This window comes from Rutilus rutilus, assembly GCF_951802725.1.
Source record: "Rutilus rutilus genome assembly, chromosome: 3".
In the NCBI taxonomy this organism is placed as follows: Eukaryota; Metazoa; Chordata; class Actinopteri; order Cypriniformes; family Leuciscidae; genus Rutilus; species Rutilus rutilus.
Window position 1 is genome coordinate 21,944,332 of NC_140211.1, and position 23,656 is coordinate 21,967,987.

General features: G+C 36.9%; 1 protein-coding gene across 1 annotated transcript in view; it reads right to left on the reverse strand.

Annotated features, from left to right (window-relative positions):
* igdcc4 (immunoglobulin superfamily, DCC subclass, member 4) overlaps positions 1–23,656 on the reverse strand; it is a 77,044-nt gene that overhangs the window by 19,660 nt on the left and 33,728 nt on the right. The window contains exons 3-10 of the mRNA XM_084404892.1: positions 22,892–23,051; positions 12,436–12,569; positions 7,855–7,986; positions 5,993–6,145; positions 5,353–5,763; positions 3,089–3,253; positions 1,993–2,130; positions 721–885 (exon numbers count right to left, since the gene is read on the reverse strand). Of these exons, the coding sequence (XP_084261018.1) occupies positions 721–885; positions 1,993–2,130; positions 3,089–3,253; positions 5,353–5,763; positions 5,993–6,145; positions 7,855–7,986; positions 12,436–12,569; positions 22,892–23,051 (1,458 nt within the window). The remainder of the gene's footprint in view (positions 1–720; positions 886–1,992; positions 2,131–3,088; positions 3,254–5,352; positions 5,764–5,992; positions 6,146–7,854; positions 7,987–12,435; positions 12,570–22,891; positions 23,052–23,656) is intronic.

The following is a 23,656-nucleotide window of genomic DNA, read 5'->3' on the forward strand; positions in this document are numbered from 1 at the left end:
AATCCTTAAAAATGTATCATGTTTTCCACAAAAATATTAAGCAGCACAACTGTGATTATATAACACTGATAATAATAAGAAATGTTTTTGAGCACCAAATCATCATATTAGAATGATTTCTGAAGGATCGTGTGACAATGAAGACTTGAGTAATGATGTTGAAAATTCAGCTTTCACATCACAGGAATAAATTACATTTTAAAATATATTAAAATAGAAAACAGTTATTTTAATTTGTAATTATATTTCACAATTTTACTGTGTTTGCTATATGTCTGATCAGAATTTTTTTTGCCATTAGCCTTTGTGAGCATAAGCTGAACCTAAACCTTGACCAGTAGTGTATGTAAAACTTTGTACTTGACTATAGATTTGAACATTGTACCAGGTCAGACAAGATCTAAACTGCACACAAAACAATTACTAGGGAAATAAATGTGGTGACACATCAAGTTCAAAATATTCCAAAGTATTTGGTCCATGTCTGATAAGACATGTAGACATTAAATTCACTATTTAGTCTTAAGGTAACCAAAACTGTATACATCTTGCTCACTGTGAGACTAATGGAGTGGTCAATGTTGTTTTAGGGGGGTCCATGGCCCCCCGGCTGCCCCTTGGAGGCGCCACTGCATACAAGTTTAACCATGAGTTAGTTGAAACTGGTATCTATGTGCATATAGTGCATTTGCGTATGAGTGCATTTTTATGTTTACTCACCCTGAGTAAGGTTTGGTGTGTGATGCGAGGCCCACTCAGAAGGCTGACTGAACCCAGCTCGAGTTCCCGCCGCAATCCGGAGCTGGTACGTTTCATTTGGTTTCAGATCCATTAGAGTCACCTGTGTCTCATTCCCACCCACTTCCACAGAGTTTATGCGATCCACTGCAGGGCACACACATGAACATGTGCCAGAAAGTAAGTATTCCAGTGGAAATCATTTCTGCAGCTGGCTGATAAAGAAGCATGAACAATGGATGTCCGAATTGACTTTGGTTCTGTCTCTCATTCTGTGTCACAGGCCATCAGGCCGAATCTGTCTTTTGTTCCACCTTTAATACTGTTCATTAAGCATCCAGAGCTCTAATAGAGCAGAAGCAATGAGCCATGCCTTTGTCATTCAGCTCAAAATACCCCAGACATGCATGCTTCCCTCCTAGTGACTGCAGATAAATGCACAAAGCTACAGATTCAGCAGCCAACATGAATTTATCAACATGTGTCAAGGAAAAACCTCACACATACCCCTCATAGATCTTAACCCTGTATCGTATTTGATACAGAAATTTCTACTCACTCTACATGATTTCAACATGATCAAAGCTTTGCTCGAAAACCATGCAGTATACAATCTACTACATGCCTTCTGTAAGTCTGATTGTAAACACAGGTAATCACTTTTATATTATTAGTAATATTTCAAGATGAACATTTACTAGATTGAAGCTATAGGTTTCCTTGATCCATAAATGTTTTGTTGTTGTTGAAAAATCATGTTAAAATGTGAGTATCAAATGATAAATCAAGCTTCTGCGGAACATTTACTGTATTTGTCCTGTATATCTCAAACATCATTGTATTGCATTGCATTGCATAATATGTTTTACCCCCCACAACTAAAACTACAGAGCTTTGGTCATAAAACTAAGCATTAATGACAACTGATATTTATATGCATTTTATGCAAGTAGTCTGCTATACTGTTAAAAAGATCTCATTGATTTACATTACAAGCTATCAGAATATCATCTTACTTTTTAGTCATAAAAATCAAATTGCATATTTTTGTTCAGTTTGGACCTCTGAGGAGGGAAAAAAACACCTCAGTTTTATTCAGAATATGAGCTCTATATTCTCCCATATCATACTATATGAGCCATAAAACCCTGATGTATCAAATATGATATACAAAAACAAAAACATTTTGTCGAAAGGTTCAATAAACCTTTCCAGGGTTAACGCCGCAGGGGTTAGTAGGTGGCGCTGTCTTACCCTGCTCCAGCGCTCTGTAGTCAATGCGGTAGCGTGTGATGGCTCCACGGCTCAGCTGTGAGGAGAGGGGCAGCCACATGACCCTCATGTCAGTGGGAGATGTGCTCAGCAGGGACAGCTGCGGTGAAGCGCTGGGAACTGCAGAGAACAAAAAGCAAATACAGATTTACAAAACAGTAGTTGTCTCAAATGACAAACTATACACCATGCACAAATACTATGCACTGCAGCGTCTAGTGTATGAATTTCATACGGTTATTTTGTCATCCAGCATCGGAGTCTAATAGCCCCTCCCCTCCTATTGTAACCCTGAAAATGTTCAATAAAGCATTTTCTGTAAAGCTGCATTGAAACAATATGAGTTGTGAAAAGCACTATACAAACACACTCAAATGAAAATTCTATGTTAGGAAGGCTGCAACAGTGCATGAAGTTTCCATAATTCCACACTTTGTTTTTTCAGTTAAATAAGAACATCATCTGGGCATTTGAAGTGCACTTCTTCTTGTTGGAATTTTCAGTGTGAACACAGTACTATTTATACTACAAAATGGCAAAGAATAGTGCATAAGTTGCAAAAAAAATAAATAAATCATACTTCTGGTTGATTAGTCACAATGTAAATGGTCAAGTCTAGCACATTGCATACAGCATTATGCATAGTCTGTAGAAGTTAGGTGCATGCAGAAAATGTAGCTCCGCCCCTTTTCAGCGCTGCGCTCTTTGTCTTTTGTCTTCCGGTCTGTATTTTCACAGCGATCTTGCGTATTAATGAATGAACGGCTCGTTTTAAAATCTTTCCGGTCTACTGACATGTGTTAAGACATGTGCTTTAAACATTACAATCCTCATGATAACTTTCGTTAACTTTACATTAAGTAAATCCACTTCACTAGCTAATTACTCCTGGACAGTGATGCCATAGAAATATACAGAGCAACCGCAAAAAAGTTCAAAGACAATATTCTAAAGATGGCTGCGTGCTTGTTTCTCTGGTGCATAAGGTCTATACATATCATAAAAATACCACTTTTAAATGTGTCAACATTCCTTATCACATTGAAAACCTGACCTCTCCCCATTAGTCAGTGCTCACCATCCTCTAGCATCTCCACAGTAACGGGCTGTGACGGGCGGCTGGCCCCCATGGGCGAGTAGGCCACTACATAGAAGGTGTAGGCTGTGTGAGGGAGCAGCTCCTTTACATGCAGCTCTGTGGTGTCGTTATTCACCGCAAACTGATACTCCATGTTGTCTGAGCCTGTAAACACACAATTTATAGAACACACAAATAGTACATTTGCTTTTTTTTTTTTTTTTGATCTGAGCCAAAATATTAGTTTTTTTCTTAGTCTTTTGGGTACGAGTTTCTAAATGAGGAGAAGAGTGACCCCATCAATAACAGCCAGAGCTAACATTACTTATGGCTTGTGGTTCTGTACAGCAGCGATCTATGAAGTGGATTGGCTTCTGCAAAGTAATGAGACAGGATTTTTCTCTGTGGACTGATCCACTTAAGCTGGCTACACTCAGTGTAATGAGAAACACGGCAGGGTCAAACAGGGACTCCAGTAACAAAATAGGAAAGAGCTCGGAAAGTTTAGGAAAATTTGAGCAAGATAATATTTTCCAAATTTTGTTCTAATGTGTAATTTTAGTATTATTTATATACTATTGTAGTATTTATTCACATTTTGATTTAACCTTTTAATATTTTTTAGTTTTCATTTCAATTCTAATTTGTTTTATTATGTGCTTTTGTCAATTTTATTATTTCGTTTTTTTATATGTTTCTATTTCAGTTTAAGTTTAGTTGCCAAAGCAACTTTTTTTTTTTTCATTTTACTATTTTCGTTTTACATGTAATAATTTTCTATTGTATTTTGTTTCACCTTTATTCCAATTCAAGAAGACAATTGTTAAAAGTTTTAATTAAGAATAATAACACTGATTTGATATGGATGGAAACCGAGAACCAGTTTTTATTTTTTTTATTTTTTTTATGTTCAACTTACAAAATATTTTAGAACAGATTAAGCATTCCAGCATTATTTATTAAGCAGCACTACATCGCCACTACTGAATGTACAGTATAAACCAAGTATGTCCTTTAATTACAGAACAGCTGGTTCTTTTCATACAGGTTACAACCAACTGTCAGACTTACTGTAAATCTATGTAATTATTGACTGTTTGACAATGTCTAGATAAAGATAATCATTATGCATTTTGTCAGTAGTATTTTATAAATATTAATCAATGAAAAATATGTTACCACATTTTTGTTTAGTACTTATGCGGTCCATATAAACTGTGAATGTTCTGCATACCCAAGCCTTTCGTGGACTCGCTAATTAGTATTATCACTATAAATTACTATAAATTCCCCTTGTTTGAGGTGCACCATAAAGCTTACATGATAAAATGTTTGTAGTACTTATGTAACTGTCTGTCATATTTATTTTCCAAATGACGGTAATTTTCTTTAATTTCCTCTGCCAGGTAATGGAGGGTTTCGGGTGAGCGGATCCACAGCAGCTTTGGAGCCTACGCTCTGTTATGTATCGCCATCGTTGTCCCACGTTCTCATTGGTTTGCAAATGGTGGGTTTCATGCGCAGGGAAAATCACTGAAATCACTGATACAACCTTTAAGTCTATGCGTTTTTTTAGTCATTGCATTATTGCAACTTTTTTAAAGATTTTTTTTTAAGAAATACTATATTTATTTATTATAATGATATTTTACTATAATGCTATTTTACTTTTTTTTACTTTAGCAGGCTACTAATATTTATAATATTACACTTTTTTTTTAATTCTTAATAATAAAATAAAAAATTAAAAAACACTTCCAGCATACATTTAAACTGACACCTGCCATGGTGTTTCTTATTTGTCGTCTCTGATTTAGATGTCCTAAGCCGAAGCACCGTACCAATTAAAGGTGACGTTTGTAGTTTCAATTGTGACGGCATGTCACTCCCAACAGGTAAATACAGGTTACTTTTTGTGTTGCAATGTGTCATGAGAGTAAGCAACTGAGCAGCTAACACTCTGTCTAGAGCGAATGTGAGCGTCTCACTTATTATAAACACATCTGCACTAGATGCATTTTTGACATCACGCTCCGCCCAGCATACCCGGTTAAAGACGTCATCGCTCACCACTGATAGATATAGTCAAGGCCAAGTATTGTATGCACCTCTTATTATTATTATAAATGTATTATTTATTTTATAAATGATCTCATGATTAGGTAATGGAATTGCATTTCTTTTTACACATTCTGAATTATGAAACACACACACACACACTCTCACTCTCTCTCTCTCTCTCTCTCTCTCTCTCTCTCTCTCACCTGCTGTGCGTTGGTAGTGTACTGAGAAGCCGATGATCTGGTCACTATTGTGTTCAGGTGGGTCCCAGGTGAGCAGTGCTGAAGTGCTAGAGTGGGGTGTGGCCGACACATGACGAGGAGGGCTTGGCAGCCCCTCCCTCACGATGACAGACAACTTGGCAGTGGCACAGGCGGTGCCCAGGCTGTTGGCAGCAATACACTGGTAGTATCCCGCATCGTCCAGTCGCAGCTGGTTGATGAGAAGAACTCCAGGGTTCTGAGTCTTAACCCGGGCATTAGACTGGACCGGTTCTCCATTCTTGAGCCAGCGCAGAGCAGGGGGAGGGTCACCAGAGCTATTACACACAAACCGAGCCGTATTCCCCCGGGACAGGGACACTGCCTCTGGGTGCTGGAGGATGTCTGGTGGAGCTGGGCAGAATAAGAGTGGGGGAAAAATACAGTGAGAACAACACAGTTCAGTTTGTTCACATTAAAGCATTAGGTAAAATCAATTAACATTTATTAATGTAGGTTAATGTTAATATAAATGCTATTGTTCATTGTTCATTGCATTATCTACAATCCCTCAGTAATGTATCCAGTATTCATTCAGAATATGCAGGATCTGTTAAAAGAAAACACACACACACACAATTACCCAGTACTCGAAGTTCAGCTGGAGATGAGATGAAATCTCTGGTCTTGGGTTTGTTGGCACGACACACATACACTCCAGCATGGTGACTGCGGGTGTCAGGAATCACTAGGTTGGTTGCCAGGACAACCACATCAGTAGCTATAGGCTTCCCATCTATGCATCCCAGAGGAGTGGTTGTGTAAAAAGAATGCAAAATGTATAAACAAAAATATGTACAAAATTAAAAAGAAAATGGGAAATAAATCAATCAAGAAAGCATTGAGACATTGACAATTTCTTCAAGTATGTCTAGAGAAGAAATGGCACCCTTGAAAAAGCCGTGCGTTGGTAGTGAATGAATGGGGGCCGAAGGTTTAGTTTCAATAAAGGACGCAAATCACCATAAAAGTATAAAAACCTGTCCATAATAAATGATCCTTTTGTAATCCATGGCAGAAAGAAAGTACATGTCTGTCTGGAACAACATGAGGGCCCAAAAATCACAGATGTTTTATTTTGAGTGAACTATCCCTTTAAGCTGTTAAGAAAAATGTGCATCACAAACACTCCATTTCATCCCATACTGGTGTGCAATGAGCAATGTGAACAGACAGAGGTCAGTACAGCACTGGAGGAGGAACGGCATGCATTAACGATTCTTAGACACTGACCGTCTGCGGCTGCCATGTTAGCACTCAAACAAAGAAAAAAAAAGACACCTTCTGCAATTTACAACATCTTGTTAATTTTTTATGAAACCTAATGAGAATAATGCTCTCAGCTATAAAGCCTTGGCATCACTGTGGAGGAAAGAGGACAAAATGAGGTCCGTAATGAACCTGGATGGAAGCAGTAACAGTGAGGGTGATGGGTGGGTGGGTAGTTGGGGTGTCTGCTGCAGCAGAGCCACGTGTCTATAAAGCAAACATATAAGCTCACTCTATAAATCACAGATATGTGGGGTTCATTTACATTGTTTAATGTAGGCACTCCAAGTTCACAGTGGACACAACACTAATTACAAATTGGTCATTCGGCTGACACTTACTCAAAACAACAACAATGCACTTATTATAAGCACAGTGTCTCCCAATCAACCAGGGGTTTAAGGGCACAGCAATGATTGTTTAAGGATTATTCACCATCCCTACCGGGCTCTCCTACTTCAAACTGCCTGACCCGGTTAGTCTGGGTCCTCTAGCCAAACCGAGCCCAAAAGGAATTCATGAAAATGTTTTATTATATGAAGAGTTCAGATGCAAAAGCCTCTAAGTGCCATCTGAAATCTTCTTATAGAATGATCATTTTTATCAAGCTTGTATATTTAAGTTCAGTAATTTCACTTAAATGACCATTAATAGGTCATTTTCATTGCCATTTAAGTGAAATTACTGAATTTAAATATACAAGCTTGATAAAAAAGATCACTCTAGAAGAAAATTTCAGATGGCACTTAGAGGCTTTTGCATCTGAACTCTTCATATATTTTAATGGTTACACTTTATTTTAATAGTCCACTTTAGACATTCTTCTAAGTAACCTTGCATCTACACGTAAACTACCAATCATTAGAGTATTAGTAGACAGTCTGCTTAATATCTGTTAACACTTTATTTTGATGCTCCCCCAACAGACATTATACTGACTATAAGTAACTTTGCAACTACATGTCAACTTATTCTACTAACTCTAACCCTAACCTAACAGTCTACTAACACTCTAATGTAGATGCAAAGTATCTTACAGGTAGTAGAATGTTTAAAGTGGACAATTTAATTTTTTTTTTAACATTTTAATAAATAACAAAATGTATTATACATGTAAAATTGCACACACATACGATATGGATGCATGTGTGTAATATATTTGTGTTTGCGTCTTACCCTGTCTGCTCCATGACACGAAGGGTTTGGGCTCACCCTGAGCCATGCACTCCATCACAGCTGGACGACCCATGACCACTGTAGAGTTCCGCGGTGGAGCCACAATCACCACCTCACTCTCCTGAGACAGACCTACACATGTCAGACACAGACTATGAGTGTGTGTTTGTGTACATGATAGAGCCTTCACCATCAGGAACAGTGGTTTGCTTGAGTGAAAGTAGCACTAAGTGAAGCAAGTAGCCCAACAGAGGATTCCGTTTCCTCTTCCGCTCACAAGAAGTGAGAGAGACAGAGATAGAGCGAGATCCGTAGGAGAGGAGGAAAAAGAGTAATGAAACTTTGAGGCCAAAGAAAATTGGTGTCATTTTTTCTGGGGTTGCAGCCCCATAAAGCATGCAGCATAAAGAAATAAGTACATATAAATAAAACAAATTATACTTTTATTTAACAAGGATGCACTAAATCGATCAAATATACTGTAAAGGGATTTATAATGTAACAAAAGACTTCTATTTTAAATAAACGCTGTTCTTTTAAACATTCTATGCATAAAAGAATCATGATTTTTTTTTAGCACGGTTTCCATAAAAATGATTAACTGTTTTCAACATTGATAATAATAAGAAACGTTTCTTGAACACCAAATCAGCATATTAGAATGATTTCTGAAAAATCATGTGACTGAAGACTGGAGTAATGATGCTAAAAATTCAGCTTTGCAATTACAGGAATAAATTATATTTTGAAATATTGAAATAGAAACAGTTATTTTACATTTTAATAATATTTCACCATTGCACTGTTTTACTGTATTTTGATAATCAGCATAAAAGACTCCATGTTATGCTGTGTATGTATTTTTATATACACACACATATATTGTATACATTTATTTTTGTAAAGCACATTAGGTTAACTTTGTATTAGATCTGCTCTATAAATAAAGTTAGACTTGACTATAAACTATACATTCAGTGGTGAAGGCCCTGTTCCTGTGGCCTAAGAAGAGCCTGCATGAATTCAGTAGACACACCCACAGTCCACAGATCATAATGAAGTAAAACATAAGCGTGCAGCTATGGATACGGTATGACGGTCATAACTTAATCCCTCTGATTACATACAGCAGCAATCACATATGCATGAGAGCCCAGGGATTTAAAATGGGTCCGATTTCTGTCTGAGGCTACAGGGTGCACCGTGTAAAAGCAGTTTACAGTGGACATGTGCCTGTTTTTAAAACAACCTGATAATGAGAACAACAGGCCACTACAAAGCATGAATGCCTGCTTGAAGAACTGCAAAAGTTTGCTATACAGCTTTTTCAAGATAAAGTGAGTGTGTAACAAAATATACAGTATCAAGCAGAACTGATGAGCCAAACTACTGCCTCACATCTCAACATGGGAATCAAACACACTCTCACAATGACTGTTTATGTGTACTTGAGCTGTAAGGTCTCAGGGGCAAAACATGCATTGGATTCACAGAATAAAGCTATGATTACCTCAAGGTGAAGACTGCTCTCTTTCAATCTGTCTTTCTCTCGTTATTCAATTCAACGTGGTTTTATTGGCAGGACTATAAATATTAAATACTGGCAAAGCTGAGGAGATGTGCAAAAAAAGAACAACATATTAATAGATAAATTAGTAACTTGAAGGGTTAATCAGAAATATCTTAATTTGTGTTCCGAAGATGAACGAAGGTTTTACGGGTTTGCAAAAGACGTTTTTGGGTGAACTAACCCTTTAAGTTAGACAACACAAAGAACAACGACTTAAGCGTTTATGTAACACTGAAGACCATTAGCATTACATAAGATGTCTACATACACAAAGACACACACAGGGTCACCACGGTGGAAAAAAAAGGTACAGATAACATACTGGGATGATACAATACATATTTAGCCACATGCTAAAACGTATCTGGCAGCCAGTGTTGTTGTACGTCCATCTCTAACAAAATTAGTTTTTGTCATGCTTGAAAAGCTGCTTACTGGGGTTCTTCAATTCTTTGCTCATTTTATTTCTTTCTCTTTCTCTAATTTGGCGGCAAATTCATTTTTTGATTGGCATATTGACATACTTTAATGCATATTGCCTGAAATAAATAATTGATGGATGAATGGATGGATATTCCATTGGTCTTATTTTATCTCTAAAAGGTCCATTGTTAGTAGTTTAGCAATGTATTAAGAACAGCTCACACAGAGGCCACTTTCAAACCAAGCAGCTTTCTGTTAGTCAACTGACTTGAACTCAGAGCAAAATTTGCACAGGGAAATCTTTGGCCCTCACAAGAAGTTACAGTTTGTGTGAATTCCTAGTGAAATGACTTCGACAAACACCTTAACTCTACCCCCTCATCTCTGTCATTCTATTTCTCTCATTCAATTACTCCTCCTTGTATTGATCTCTTTCATTCCCTCAATCTCTCCTTAATTTTTCTTAATTTCTCTCTTTCTCTCATTCTATCTCTCAGACTCAGACACATTCCACAAGACATTTAATTTTGTTCCAAAAAGAGAGAGAAGAAGCTGAAGCAGTAAGATGAATGTGGAACAATTAGAAAGATGGCTTGAAAGATGAACGTGTGAGATGGAAACACACACACACACACACACACACACAGAAAATCATTAAGGTCTCTGGCTGATATCACAGAAGCATAATGGAAATGAGCAAAGGTCAGCATGGAGATATAAGTACTGACTTCATAGCATTACCAATCTGTCTCCCTCGTCTTCCCACACTCTCTTTTATTTCATTTAGTTCTTTATCTCTCTAGCCTTCTCTGTCTTTGTTCCTCATCTCATTCCTCTCTTCCATCCCTCCTTTTGCTCACTCCATTTCATCAGCCGAGCAGCCTTAAGGACAGCAGGAAATCAATTCTGCCTGCAACACGGACCACCTCTGCAGAGGGCACTTAAACACACACACACACAAAATACTGAAAGGGCCACTGCAGATATAGAAACTTTACTTCAAATAAGACGACTTAAATAGAACCATAAAACATATATGTTTCTCAATGTAAGGGGTGATATCATGAGGAATCACATTTCCAATGTTCTTATGATTTACAAAACATATGAGCATTATGAAAATATACTTTAACTTTCATTCAAATCAGTCCAAAAATCTAAATTATGCTGCAAAATAGCTCATTTGATTTTTGTATGACATCTGGAAGGTGAATAAATTTGCACCAATGACCACTCAATTTTACACATTAGGACCATATGGTGTTTAGAAACCCGACCTGTCCATCACAGTAAAATAATCCACTTGTTAAATCACGACTTAACAAATACTCTTTCAGGGTACTCTTTCAAGCCTCCACTCCGTTTAAAGTGAGAATACCATCTCAACAGACATATATGAGCACTATTATACTAAGCTTTAAAAAAAAAAAACAGTCACTGGGCTCATGGCATCCTGGACACCAACATTTTAACGATTCAGAAGAAACGAATCACTGTCTGGAGATATTTGTCATGGAGATAAAGATTAGGATCATGATATTTTGGAAGTATTACAGCACAGCGTAAGTGTACATTAACACAATTTGTTGTTTTCTTTTGGGATCTGATAGAGCGTTTGGACCCGGACACGGTGATGTGTGACATCAGACTTAATAAGCGGAATGGGAGAAAATAGGACAGATACTATCATGCCTAAACAGTAAAACGACAAGTAAAATATGAATAAAATGTCACTGCCATGCTTCTAAAGTTTTCATCTCAGTCTTTTTTGCACATTTCATCATAGATTGATGTGAAGCTGTCACAATGTAATCTAGCTTTTGCAGAGAGACTGTTAGTGAAGGAAAGTTAATTTCACATTTCCCATACAAAAAGGCACTAAGAAAAGTCTTCAAAAATACGGCCCAATGTACCATTAAAGGGATAGTTCTCCCAAAATGACAATTCATGTCCCTTTCTTCTGTGGAACACAAACGAAGATATTCTGAAGAACACTGTCGGTTCCCAAGGACTTCCATTATATGGACAAATATGCAACTTAAGTTAACAAGAACAAAACTGTTTGGTTACCAACACTCTTCAAAACATCTCATTTTGTGTTCAGCAGAAGAAATAATTGTCATTTTTGGGTGAACTATTCCTTTAATATTCGGGAATTTTCCGTATCGATTTTTTTTGCACAATTGTTTTACCCGTATTCTGAATTACGCAGTGCATTGTGTTTTGTTTTAAATGTCGGTAAACTTAATGGAAAACATACTGGTAATTTTGTGCTAGAACATTATCTGTTTTTCTACAGATTTTTTTCTTACAGTGTACTTGGAGGGCAACGCAACAAAAACAAACGATTTAATTCCAAGGGTCAGAGAGAGGGCAGAAAAACTAAGTTATAACTAACGTTATAACTAGCACTGTTAAGTGGAACTCTATAATTCCAATGTTTAATGAATTCTCCCAGAGTTCTAAATCTCTAAAAGGCCATTACTGTGTGAGTCAGAGAAATGAGGTGAATGGAGCCTCAAAAGTCTGTGAGTTGAACGGATCACGAATAATGAAAAGCCATCTAGAAACAGGTTTTTGTATTATACCTGGGCTAACTGTGAGAGAAGCATCTTGGCTGAAGCGCTTGTGGGCAGAGTTGAAAGCCACGCAGCGGTACAAGCCTTCATCTTCTTTAGAGACTCCTAAAATCTGCAGCACCCCATTAGGAAGAGATATGTACCTGTAAGAGAAAGAATGAGACTAGCGTTAGCATTTCTAAATCAACCATATGTGTGTGTGTGTGTGTGTGTGTGTGTGTGTGTGTCAATATGTATGGGTTTGTTTAATTCTAAATTGAAGCTTCTTTTAAGCTTTAGGCTAGAAATCTGCTATTTATCCCAGCACTAAGCACCAGTCAACTCAGATCAACATATAAAGCGGCAATATACACAATCCATACTGAAGAATTAACATTGCGGGGGAGAGAAAAGAAGTAGAAACCAATTTTAGTCTACAGCTGTAGAACAGCCCAAAATGGCAGCTTGTATCTACAAAAGTCAATTTCTCTCTTCCACTCACTCTTTCTCTCTTTGTTTGCAGTGGCGAGGTCAGGTTGCACCACTAATATTCATTCTATAGTCATCTTTCTCCCCAAGAGACCGCTTTCAAATCCTCTTTTCATTCAGGACCGATATTATACACCATTAATCTTGTAGACTTATCCCCAAGAGCAAGACACTCTGGCAGAAAGGCCACAAAGACCAAGGTTAGGTGAATTTGTCCATCTGTGAGTGCAAGCGGGTTGAAACCGGGTGCATTTTAGAATTCAGAATTCATTGTGGCTGTGAGAGTTCAGCTGAGGACACGTCCACACCAGAGCTACACCTCCAGCGACACGGCACCGCCTCAGCTGCGCTCGGGATGTAAATGAGAGAGTGACTGCAGCAGCCGCCAGAACACGACAGCGTGTATTAATGCACGGCTAATGTGCAAGTGTGTTCTCATTAATATGGAGAGGGGCTGTGAATACAAAAGACACTTTTTTACGGATACAAAAGGAAGAATCTGATGCAAATGGAATGATCTCAGAAGCACGTCTCCAAATCTGTATCCTTTTTCAAGTTTGTTCTCATTTGTAATTCCAAACTGCTAGAGGAAAAATAAGCTGTAAGAGGTTAAAAACCTCATTTGAAAATGCAGTGACAAACTTATCAAGACTACTACTAGAACTTCTACTTCTGTCCTGTACATTTACCGTGCGTACAAACTTAATTCACAATCTTACGTCTAATGATTAAAAGTGTTAAACAGATGGCTAAGAGTAAACATCTGTTTAGCTGTCTGTAATTTAGTGTAGAAAAGAGTCAAAGTCCCCAATCGAATGTAACATTTTATTTAATGTTTAACATTTTACAATTTAAAATAGCCTAACTGTTTTCTATTTTAATATATTTGAAAATATCATTTATTCATTTGATGGCAAAGCTGAATTTTCAGCAGCCATTAATTCAGTCTTCAGTATTGCACGATCCTTAAAAAAAAAGTAATATGCTGATTTGGTCCTCCAGAAAGATTTATAATTATTATAAATGTTGTATATATAACAGTTGTGCTGCTTCATATTTTTGTGGAAACAGTTATAGATTTTTTTTCTTACATTTCTTTGATGAATAGAAAGTTCAAAAGAACAGCATTTGAAACAGAAATCTTTTGGAACAATCTAAAAGTCTTTACTGTCACGTTTGATGGATTTAATGCATCCATACTGAATAAAAGTATTAAAGTGCCCCTATATGATATTTTAAAGGTTCCTAATTTTGTTTTGTAGGTCTCCTAAATTAGGTTTACATGCATCCAAGGTAAAAAAAACAATTCGGTTTTCTCATTATATACATTACACATCACCTCATTTCTTAAAGAGTCAGAAAACGGTTCGTTTGAAGATTCAGTCTCTCTAAACCCCTCCTTTCTGTGAGCTACTCTGCTCTGATTGGTCAGTCAGCCCAGTTTGTTGTGATTGGTCTACCACTTACAGTGCATGTCGGACACCAAATGCCTATTACCATATCTGAATTTCAGCTCCGGAGGCTTCCTCAGCGCTTGATTCAGTGATACGAATGATGGCATCTGGTTTTCTGGATGAATTCCAGTGCGAGTTCTCATTCTGCTGAAGTGCAGGCAAAGTGTATTCGCAGTGCTGAAAACAGTGTCTTCTCGACATGTCAACAACACAGCTACTGTCATGACTTACTCCAGTTCTCCCTCTCTCTGCCTGTGCTTTCCTGTCTGTTTTCCAGTGTCCCATTCATTCAAAATAAAAAAGCAATAAACAAAATTTAAAAATAAAACTCAATTTGATGGCATTTGATGCAAACCATGACACAGTTGCTGTCATATGCAGAGAAACACTCTTTGGTGAATTCCTCAACAGGAACTGACAGCAGATGATGAAATATCTCAATGATGCAATCAGGAGACATTTTAATAAAATGCTGTGTCCTTATTTGACATTTCAAAAGTCTTTCCTTTTCCCCCTGCATGTTTTTCATAATCCTTAACTCTTGAAAATATCTATATTAATGGATAAATGATCTAATAGTCTTACCCAAACAATAAATTGGTAAACAGTAAGTATAAAACCCTGATGCACAATAATAATATTATGATGTGGCTTGATATCTATATGTGGTGAATTGCTTAACATGTGAAACAAAAGATATCAAAGATTGATTTTAAAAACTGAAATGCTTCCCAAGGATACCAGGATGGGTAATAACACTGGACATGACTATGTTCTTATAGCACTTTATCATTTTATCATTCACAAGTCTGAAAGAGACTGTGATATAATTGAATTCAAATCAATTAAATTCAATTTACTTTTATTTGTATAGTGATAATGTGTGCTTCAAGTGTTTTCTGCTCACCTACATCTCTCTATGTGTACGTGCGAGTGATAGAAACAGAGCAAGAGACGCATGTTCTTATTATAAAACAGAAAATACACTTGAGAGAAAAAGAGAGAGAAAGAGGATCAGGAAACAGCAGAGACTGAGAATACAAATTAAAAATAAATAGAGAAATCTCACCAGCTTTCTGAAACATTGCATGTTTCGCTCCTGAATTTTTACCAAAAATTAACAATCAGTAGCTAAATGCCTTTTATGCTAATCCAATAAAATCAAGAGTTTGGCAAATGGACAATATCCTATTAAGATATCGCATGCAGCAATCTGCAATAATAATTAATAAAAAGAGCAAAACACAAAATGATGTGCTATAATGCAAGGCCAGATTAATTATATTAATTATAAAAATACTAAAAAAGAATTAAATATTTGAACAGGGGTCAGCAACATAGGCACGCAGAGGGATAACCTGAAGCGCGCAACTCCGGTCTTGCGAATGGTTTGTCAGATCTGCGCACACACGCAGGTTATAATCTCACGGTCATAACTTAATAAAACCGGCTGTGTGACTATGAGGAATGATTTCAATGTAGATCTGTAATCAAGTTCGAGGGACTTTATTTAAATTAAATACATACACCTCTTTAGCTATTGTCATATGCTAGTGATTATCCCTCTGCGTGCCAGGTTGTCGACCCCATACTAGAAACACAACCGATTTGGTGATCCCAACCATATCAATACAGCAAAATAAACCCTTGCAATACTGTTTTGAACTTTATTCTTGACATTCCACTAACATCTCCACAAGCTAGGAAACAGACAATACAGTGAGCCAAATTTAAATGCAAATGAAACATAATTATATTATTTATTGGGAAACTCAAAGTTGCAAGGTAACATGCAATGCTATCTAGACTGTATATTCAGCAAACCTAGCTACATCCAGCTAAATGAAATCAACCTGAACATTTTTTTTATCAAACAAGGAAAAAAATAAATCAAACAGGAATTATATAACACTATACGTTTTTGAGCCAACTTGGACAGTAGAGTACAGTATCAATACTTCACATGATTACTGTGCAACATAGCCAGTAAGAGATTGTCTTGACCAAAAAATCTTTGCAGTTTCTTATATATTCTGTTGTTGACCTTTTCAGATGGGGTGACTGAGAAATTTGGCAGCCTCTGCTATAGTAAGCCCTCCGTTCATCACATGACATGACATACTTTAAACCGATGACCCGGACTTCATTTGATGCAACAGTTCCCTACCCTCTGCCTCCCTCCCTCTGATGCCCACCTCTTTGATGGGGCCCATTCCCAACTCTTTGACCTCTGATGGGCTTCTCATGTGCAGACTTTCCTGCTCTAACTTGACAAATAGCAAAAGCAACTGTAACATACACACACTTTCAAATGTTAAACAACCGTGTGTGACTACCCTATGAGATGAACTGGCAATAGCGATTAATCGCATCCAAAAAAAAAGTTTGTGTTTACATATGTGAGTGTACTGTGTATAATTATTTTGTATATATAAATACACACATATGCATGCATATATTTAAGTATTTTCATGTATTTACTGTATATATATTTAAACAATTTATATTATATATAAATATAAATATTTTATATATAAATAACACATTTTTCTTAAATATATACATGCATATGTGTGTATTATTTATATAAATTATTATACACAGTGCACACACATATATTATGCAAACACAAACTTTTATTTTGGATGTGATTAATCGTTGCCCAGCACTAAAAAAAACAAACAATTATTTTTATATTATTTGATATTCCATAGTCAATTACATTAAAAAAAGAAGAAAAATCCTGAGCATAGTACTAATGTAAATTAGTCAACCAAACCTACATTATATCCTCATCAGACACACAGTCATTCAATCAATCAATTAATCAAACTTTATTTATAAAGCGCCGAAGTAGACCAAAGTGCTGTACAGAAGAATATACAAAAACAGAACACAACAATGCATAACTCATACAAAACATAAAATAAAATATAAAACAGATTAACAATATTACAATATAAAACAAAACATATGAAAAACAGCCAAACCATAAAAACAATAAAATAAACAAACTGTCAACTTCTGGTGTTAAAGGCAAAAGAAAAAAGATGGGGTTTTTAGAAGAGATTTAAAACGAGACATTGAAGAGGCCTGTCTAATAAACTGAGGCAGATCATTCCATAATTTCGGAGCTGCCACAGAAAAGGCACGGTCCCCTCTGAGCTTACGACTTGTTTTTGGCACATACAGGAGCAGTCCATGCAGACCTACACTACAAACACTACGGGTAGTCTTATCATGTCTAATGAGTTTTCACCACTGGACACACCACAAGGAAACTATTCTCTATAGACAAGACATATAACTGGGGGAGCTGGGGAGCTTCTAACTTTACCACAGGCCATAATCTGTTAGGATATTGTTTAAAGGGGTCATATAATGGTACATGCACTTTTACAAGTTGATTGTACTGAAATGTGTGTTGGCAGTGCCTGTACACAACCATCATAAAATGATAAAAATCCATCCAGTGTTTTTTTTTGTATCTGCTTATACGTTTTCCCCCATCTCAAATCAAGCCGTTCGATTTTGTGACATCACAAAATCGATGGCCCTCCCACGATTGTTGATTGACAGCAGCGTTTCAACACAGACCTGGCCTCGCTCGTGAGCGAGCTGTCAATCATAGTCCGCGCGGACCGGCGCGGTCATTGTTGATACGCTGGAGCACTGTCTATGAGCAGAATGGTGTCTAAGCGATTGTGGTGTTCTGTTCTTGGGTGTAATAACGAATACAGCAGTCATTTTGATGTTGCTAAATCCGAACCGCTGAAGACGCAGTGGCTGAGTTTGTGTTCGAATGGAATATTCCCCACGATCACCGTCAATGCTTTCATGTTTGCGCGAATCATTTCACACACCAGACTGCTTTACAAATGAGGGTCAGTAACGTTATAAAGCTGGTTTTGCTAAGAAGCTGCTCCTGAAAAAAGGATTGGTACCAACTATTCGTGTTCCTGCTGCACCTCCAGAATAACTGAAGTGAGTGTAACGTTTTATTAACCTTTATATTAATATTTATATTAATCTTTGCAAATCGCTTGCTGCACGCTTCACGATAAATGCGGCTGTTTACATTACGGCATGTTTTCTATGTACGACGTTCTCAATATAATTCATAATCCCACGTTTATAATGAACAACGCGTTATGGTTATTGTGTTATTATTTCAAACGGTGTACGCACAGAACAGAGGGGCGGGGTGAGCAAAGCTCATTATCATTTAAAGACGCATGCACTTAAACGGCGTGCTGAAAACAGAGCTGTTTTTGACCAGGTAAAATTAGTGTTTTCTTACAATACTAATGAGAATTTTTAATTAAAGTATATTACAAACTTTTAATTTAGACCCTAAAGAATCATATAAGCTTGTACAAAAATGGCATTATATGACCCCTTTAAATATCAATACTACAGTTATGGCACCAGAAAGCTACCTGGCAATTTTGTACTTTTAAGATAAGGCTGGACAAGTGACATTTATAGATATTTCACTGTGTTCTTGATCAAATAAATGGAACACACCATAAAAAAATCTTGCCGACCCCGGTAGTGTAGGGGTGTGCGATATTGACAAAAAATTATATCTCGATATTTTCTGGGATTTTCTCGATAACGATTATTAGACGATATTTTGCTGAGTGCGTTTATTGTGTTGGTATTTTGGCAGGTTTAGGACTGTCGTGCACAGCCAACTCCTAAAGTTTTTGATATTCTTCATACTCTGTGTGGTGCTCAGTTCACAGCAGTGACAGAAATTACTATATGCATGCATCATCTTTTGTGTCAATTTCATAAATTTTATCAAATTCAATTATAAAAATAAGACACAATAAGGCTGTTACCAATCAAATGAAATCGGTATTAACAAAATTCATCTTTGCAATATTGAATACTGAATATTGATATTTAAAATGATTTAAAACAAGAAAAGATACTTTAAATGTGAAATTGAAACTGCTAGTAGGTGGCAGCAAGTCACTGTTAATGAGCGAATCATTGAGATTCAACCGATTCATTCAAACGACTGATTCATTCAAGGAAGCATTTGACCACCTTAATCTATCCTAGTCAACTGATTCGTTCAAAAAGCTGATTCCCTCAGTAAAGAAACACCACCGTGTGTGGCTTTGCTTTTAACTATTTTCGTTGGCGAAATGTAAAATGTCTAAAATGTAAGTCACTTAATATTGACTTCTTGTTTCTTAAACTTGTATAAAAAAAAAAAAAATCAATCTCACACTTGTTATCATGCTGATATTTGGAGAAAAACTGCACTCTTGTGATATTTATTACTAAATTACAGTGGTGGAATGTAACGAAGTACAAATAGTTCGTTACTTTACTTAAGTAAATTTTTCACGTATCTGTACTTTACTTAAAGGTGCATTGCGCAACTTTTCATGTTAAAAATACCCGTTTTCTAACCCATACATGCTTAAACAATTGCCTGATGGGCTGACTGAGCCCTTCTCTGATCACTGCGATTGCCTCTATAATCCTGTACAGTAAAATAAATAAGAGGGATTCGGGTCGGAATCTGAGACTGGGCGTGACGTCATGCGCGTTCACGGCACGCTCATATGTCTGGCAGGTTTGTGTATGCGCCGACGCCGCCATTCTCCGTAGAAAATGGATTCTAAGAGACCGGCTTGTAGTTCATTTCAAACACCAACGCAAACTCCACGTAAGATAAAAAAAAAAGAGAACTTTTGTCTAGTGCAACCAAAAGGTCCAAATTGGAGTCAGACAGGCGTCGGGGTAAGACGAGAGTAAACATAGGGAAGGCTTTCAACAAATGGAGAGATCTCCGGTCTGCTCTAGGGCTCAAACGGGATCCTCAGTTGGCTTTTTTCTTGATAAAAAGGTAAGATATATCCCATTCTCTAATGTCTGATACGGCCAATAATGACAATAAATGACGATCCATAAAATGTGTAATGCTTTAGCGTAAGCTAGATAAATGTACAATCGGAATAGGTTTTACTAACTTACCATTGTCAGTGATCAGGTTCAGAATGATTGTGATATAAAATGCTGATATATAAGTTAGATACTTAGACACAAATTTTGAGCAAATTACTGCTTAATTACGATGTATTGCTATTGGAATATGCTACTTAGCTGATCAATAAAACAGGCTAAACCCCCGCAAATCTTCGGCGGATTAGCCTGTTTGGCTTTTATGGTAACGTCATAGTGCCACTTGATTGTTTATTACCTTGAGACATTTGGGTGTACTTTGTTGACCGACTGTGTATGGTATGGTATCATGATTACAATTTTGAGCTTTTACAAAGTTATAACTTATATTGTTCATGAACGTGTTTCCATAATAATAGTCATAAGTGGATACAGTAAACACATAACACAGTTCAACATGGAGATAGATGGGAATAAAAAACGAAGTTTTCTACTACCCCCATTTTTTCCCTCACACATAAGTGTGTTATTTACTCAATTGCCTTTCCTTTCACATATTTTAAATTACTTGCAGAATTAAAACTTTATTACCTCTGAAGACATTATGATTGTAAACAAAAGATTTGTGCGGCTGATGCTCCTTGGGTTATGACCAGCTCGAGCTCGTGCAAGCGTGCGTGTGCGTGTGGTCCATGAGCGTGCACACCTCTGGTTGCAGTTTCGCTTGCCGCCAGAGGGGGCGTAGTTCTGCGAAAACTCAGACTCTCGCGCAATGCACCTTTAAGTAGAATCAATAGTGCATACTTTTGACTTTTACTTCGTTACTTTTTGCAGCAATTATTATACTTTCTACTCCACTACATTTCTACAACGTTTCGTTACATTTTCGTTACATTTTCTGATCAGTTTTTCCCATGCCAAAACAGGGATTGAAAGAAATCTCCATGTTTTCGGTGCTGTCACAAAGAACCGGCAAAAGTAATGAATATGTCAAATATAGCAAGGAGACATTTTAATTGTTTATTAATAAACAAGTGTCTTCTGTGTCGGCTGCAAAGATGAAGTTGACGATACTGATACACGATCTTCACAGTAGTGAACGCGCCAGAGAGAAATGCGCATTTCATACGGATTACATAAGCAGAGAGCAGTCTGTTTTCTTTCGTTTTCAATTGTTCTGTTTAAAAGTACACATTTAAAGCTGTCTAAATATATATTTATCAGGTCTGTGAGGCAAGTAGGTTACCTTATACGCTGAGTTTCGGTTCATTTATGAGACGCGCTTCAGTTCACACACCGGCGCCTACGTGTTGTGATTATCTATTTTCTACTATATTTACTTCTTATTTATTAAATCCTGGCAATTGGTTGATGAAACATTGATTCAAATTAAGATACAATTAATACAAAACGAAATTCACTTTAAAAAAAAAGGCTTTGTGCTTTCTGTTTGAGGTCTCTGTGAAAGTTTTAAAGCAGTCTTTTAGTGCCGCTTTCAGAGCGGTCACGTCTGTAACATCGTTTTTTCCTCATAAATGCGAATACGAAAAATAAAATAAAATGAATATTTTATGTTCTGTGGAGAGCCAACCCTTCTTCATCCGGTGGGTATTACTTTTGGTTTGCGCAGTGTAATTCACAGAATTACAAAAAAATATTTTGCTACCTAAAAGTTAAAGATTTTTTGTGTCCCGTAACGCATGTGTAGCCTAGGCTATTTCCCTCATATTAAATATAAAACGCATACTGATATTTTTCAATATGTATTAAAAACATTTTCTGAGAATTTATATTTCAAGTTTTTACTGCAAATGTCCCGTCCATAACGCTGGAATTGCCCAATATTAAATAATTTATCCTCAACTAGTTTTGTGGTATAGGTCTACGTATTGTATAATGTTAACTTCAAAAAAGGGGTGTGTCACGATTCTGCCTTCTCACACCACGACACAGGTTCATAGATCTGAGTGTAGCGATTTCGGATTCATATTGCATATTGGTTCAGCCCTAATTATTAGAATATAGACATTAAGAGAATAAATTGTTATGCAAGTACTTTTAATACTTAAAGTACATTTAAAATCAGGTACTTTTTACTTTAGTAGGGTTTTCATTGTGGTACTTCTACTTTTACTAAAGTAAATATATCTCTGGTTATTTGTACTTTTACTTAAGTACTGAGATTCAGTACTTCCTCCACCACTGCTAAATTATATAAATAAAGACTAAATCACGCAGTAAAAACGTGCACTCTAAATGCCCACACGCACTAGTCTAATCTACAAGACTACATCATGTAGAGTATGCATGCACTCTCTGGGTGTGTGTGAGGGATAGGCTACACTCGATAATGTCAAATCGCACATCGTTAAAACAACAATTACGATATCGCAGACGATATATATCGCACACCCCTACGGTAGTGTATTATTAGTAATATCTATATTTTTTTCCAATAGGCCTAATTGCGCAGCCTTATTTTTAACAAAAAAATTTGCTCCCATGTTGAACTAGCTTTGCGCTTGCCATGGGGTGCTTAGTGCAAACATTGTCATACTTGAACAAAGTATGACAAAAGGGAAATTATACATTCCAAAACTTATGCCAAGATAACTTACCTGGATGGGTCTAGAGGTTCTGCAGGTGCAGGTAGAGGTGCCTGGTCCTTCTCCCAGGTGATACTTGGAGTGGGCAAGCCATCTGCATAGCACTCAAACCGGGCAGTGCCACCTACAGGCACAACCTGAGGCTCAGGATCCTGAAGAATACGGGACAAGCCTGAGGAAGACAGAGAGAGCAGAGTGTGGCCAAGAGAAAAGGAGCAGAAAGCAACAAGAAAAAAAAAAGTGAATCGGTGAATGCATTACATTCACTTATTGAATAAGCACAAGATGTAGCCACATGGTGGGAGTAGAGAGAGCGGGGCCCCTGACCTCTGCTCCACTGCCTCTGAGCTTTGAAAATATTCTCACTTTGATCTGCTACATCTGCCAGACTCACACTGCTTATAAGCCCACAGAACAACTCACACACAGAACAAGCCAGAGGAAACTTCATTATTCAAACTAATGGTTAATGTTAATTTCTTGGTTAATGTTAATTTCAACATACATGAATACATTTTTAACATTTTGAAATGTTAAAAATGTATTAATTGTGTGTATTATGGACAATTGTGAATGAACAATAGTATATTTAGATATTCACATTAAAAGGTACACCATGTAATTTTGTTTAGTTCAAAATGAACAAAATTTAAATAATGAGTCAATACGTGGTTTTGTCTTACCCTGATTCATGGTATTTAGACCTAGCGCTATGGTTTTCCCGGTAAATATGCGCCACTCGCCAGTGCATGTCTCGGCATAACCGTAAATTAGGGA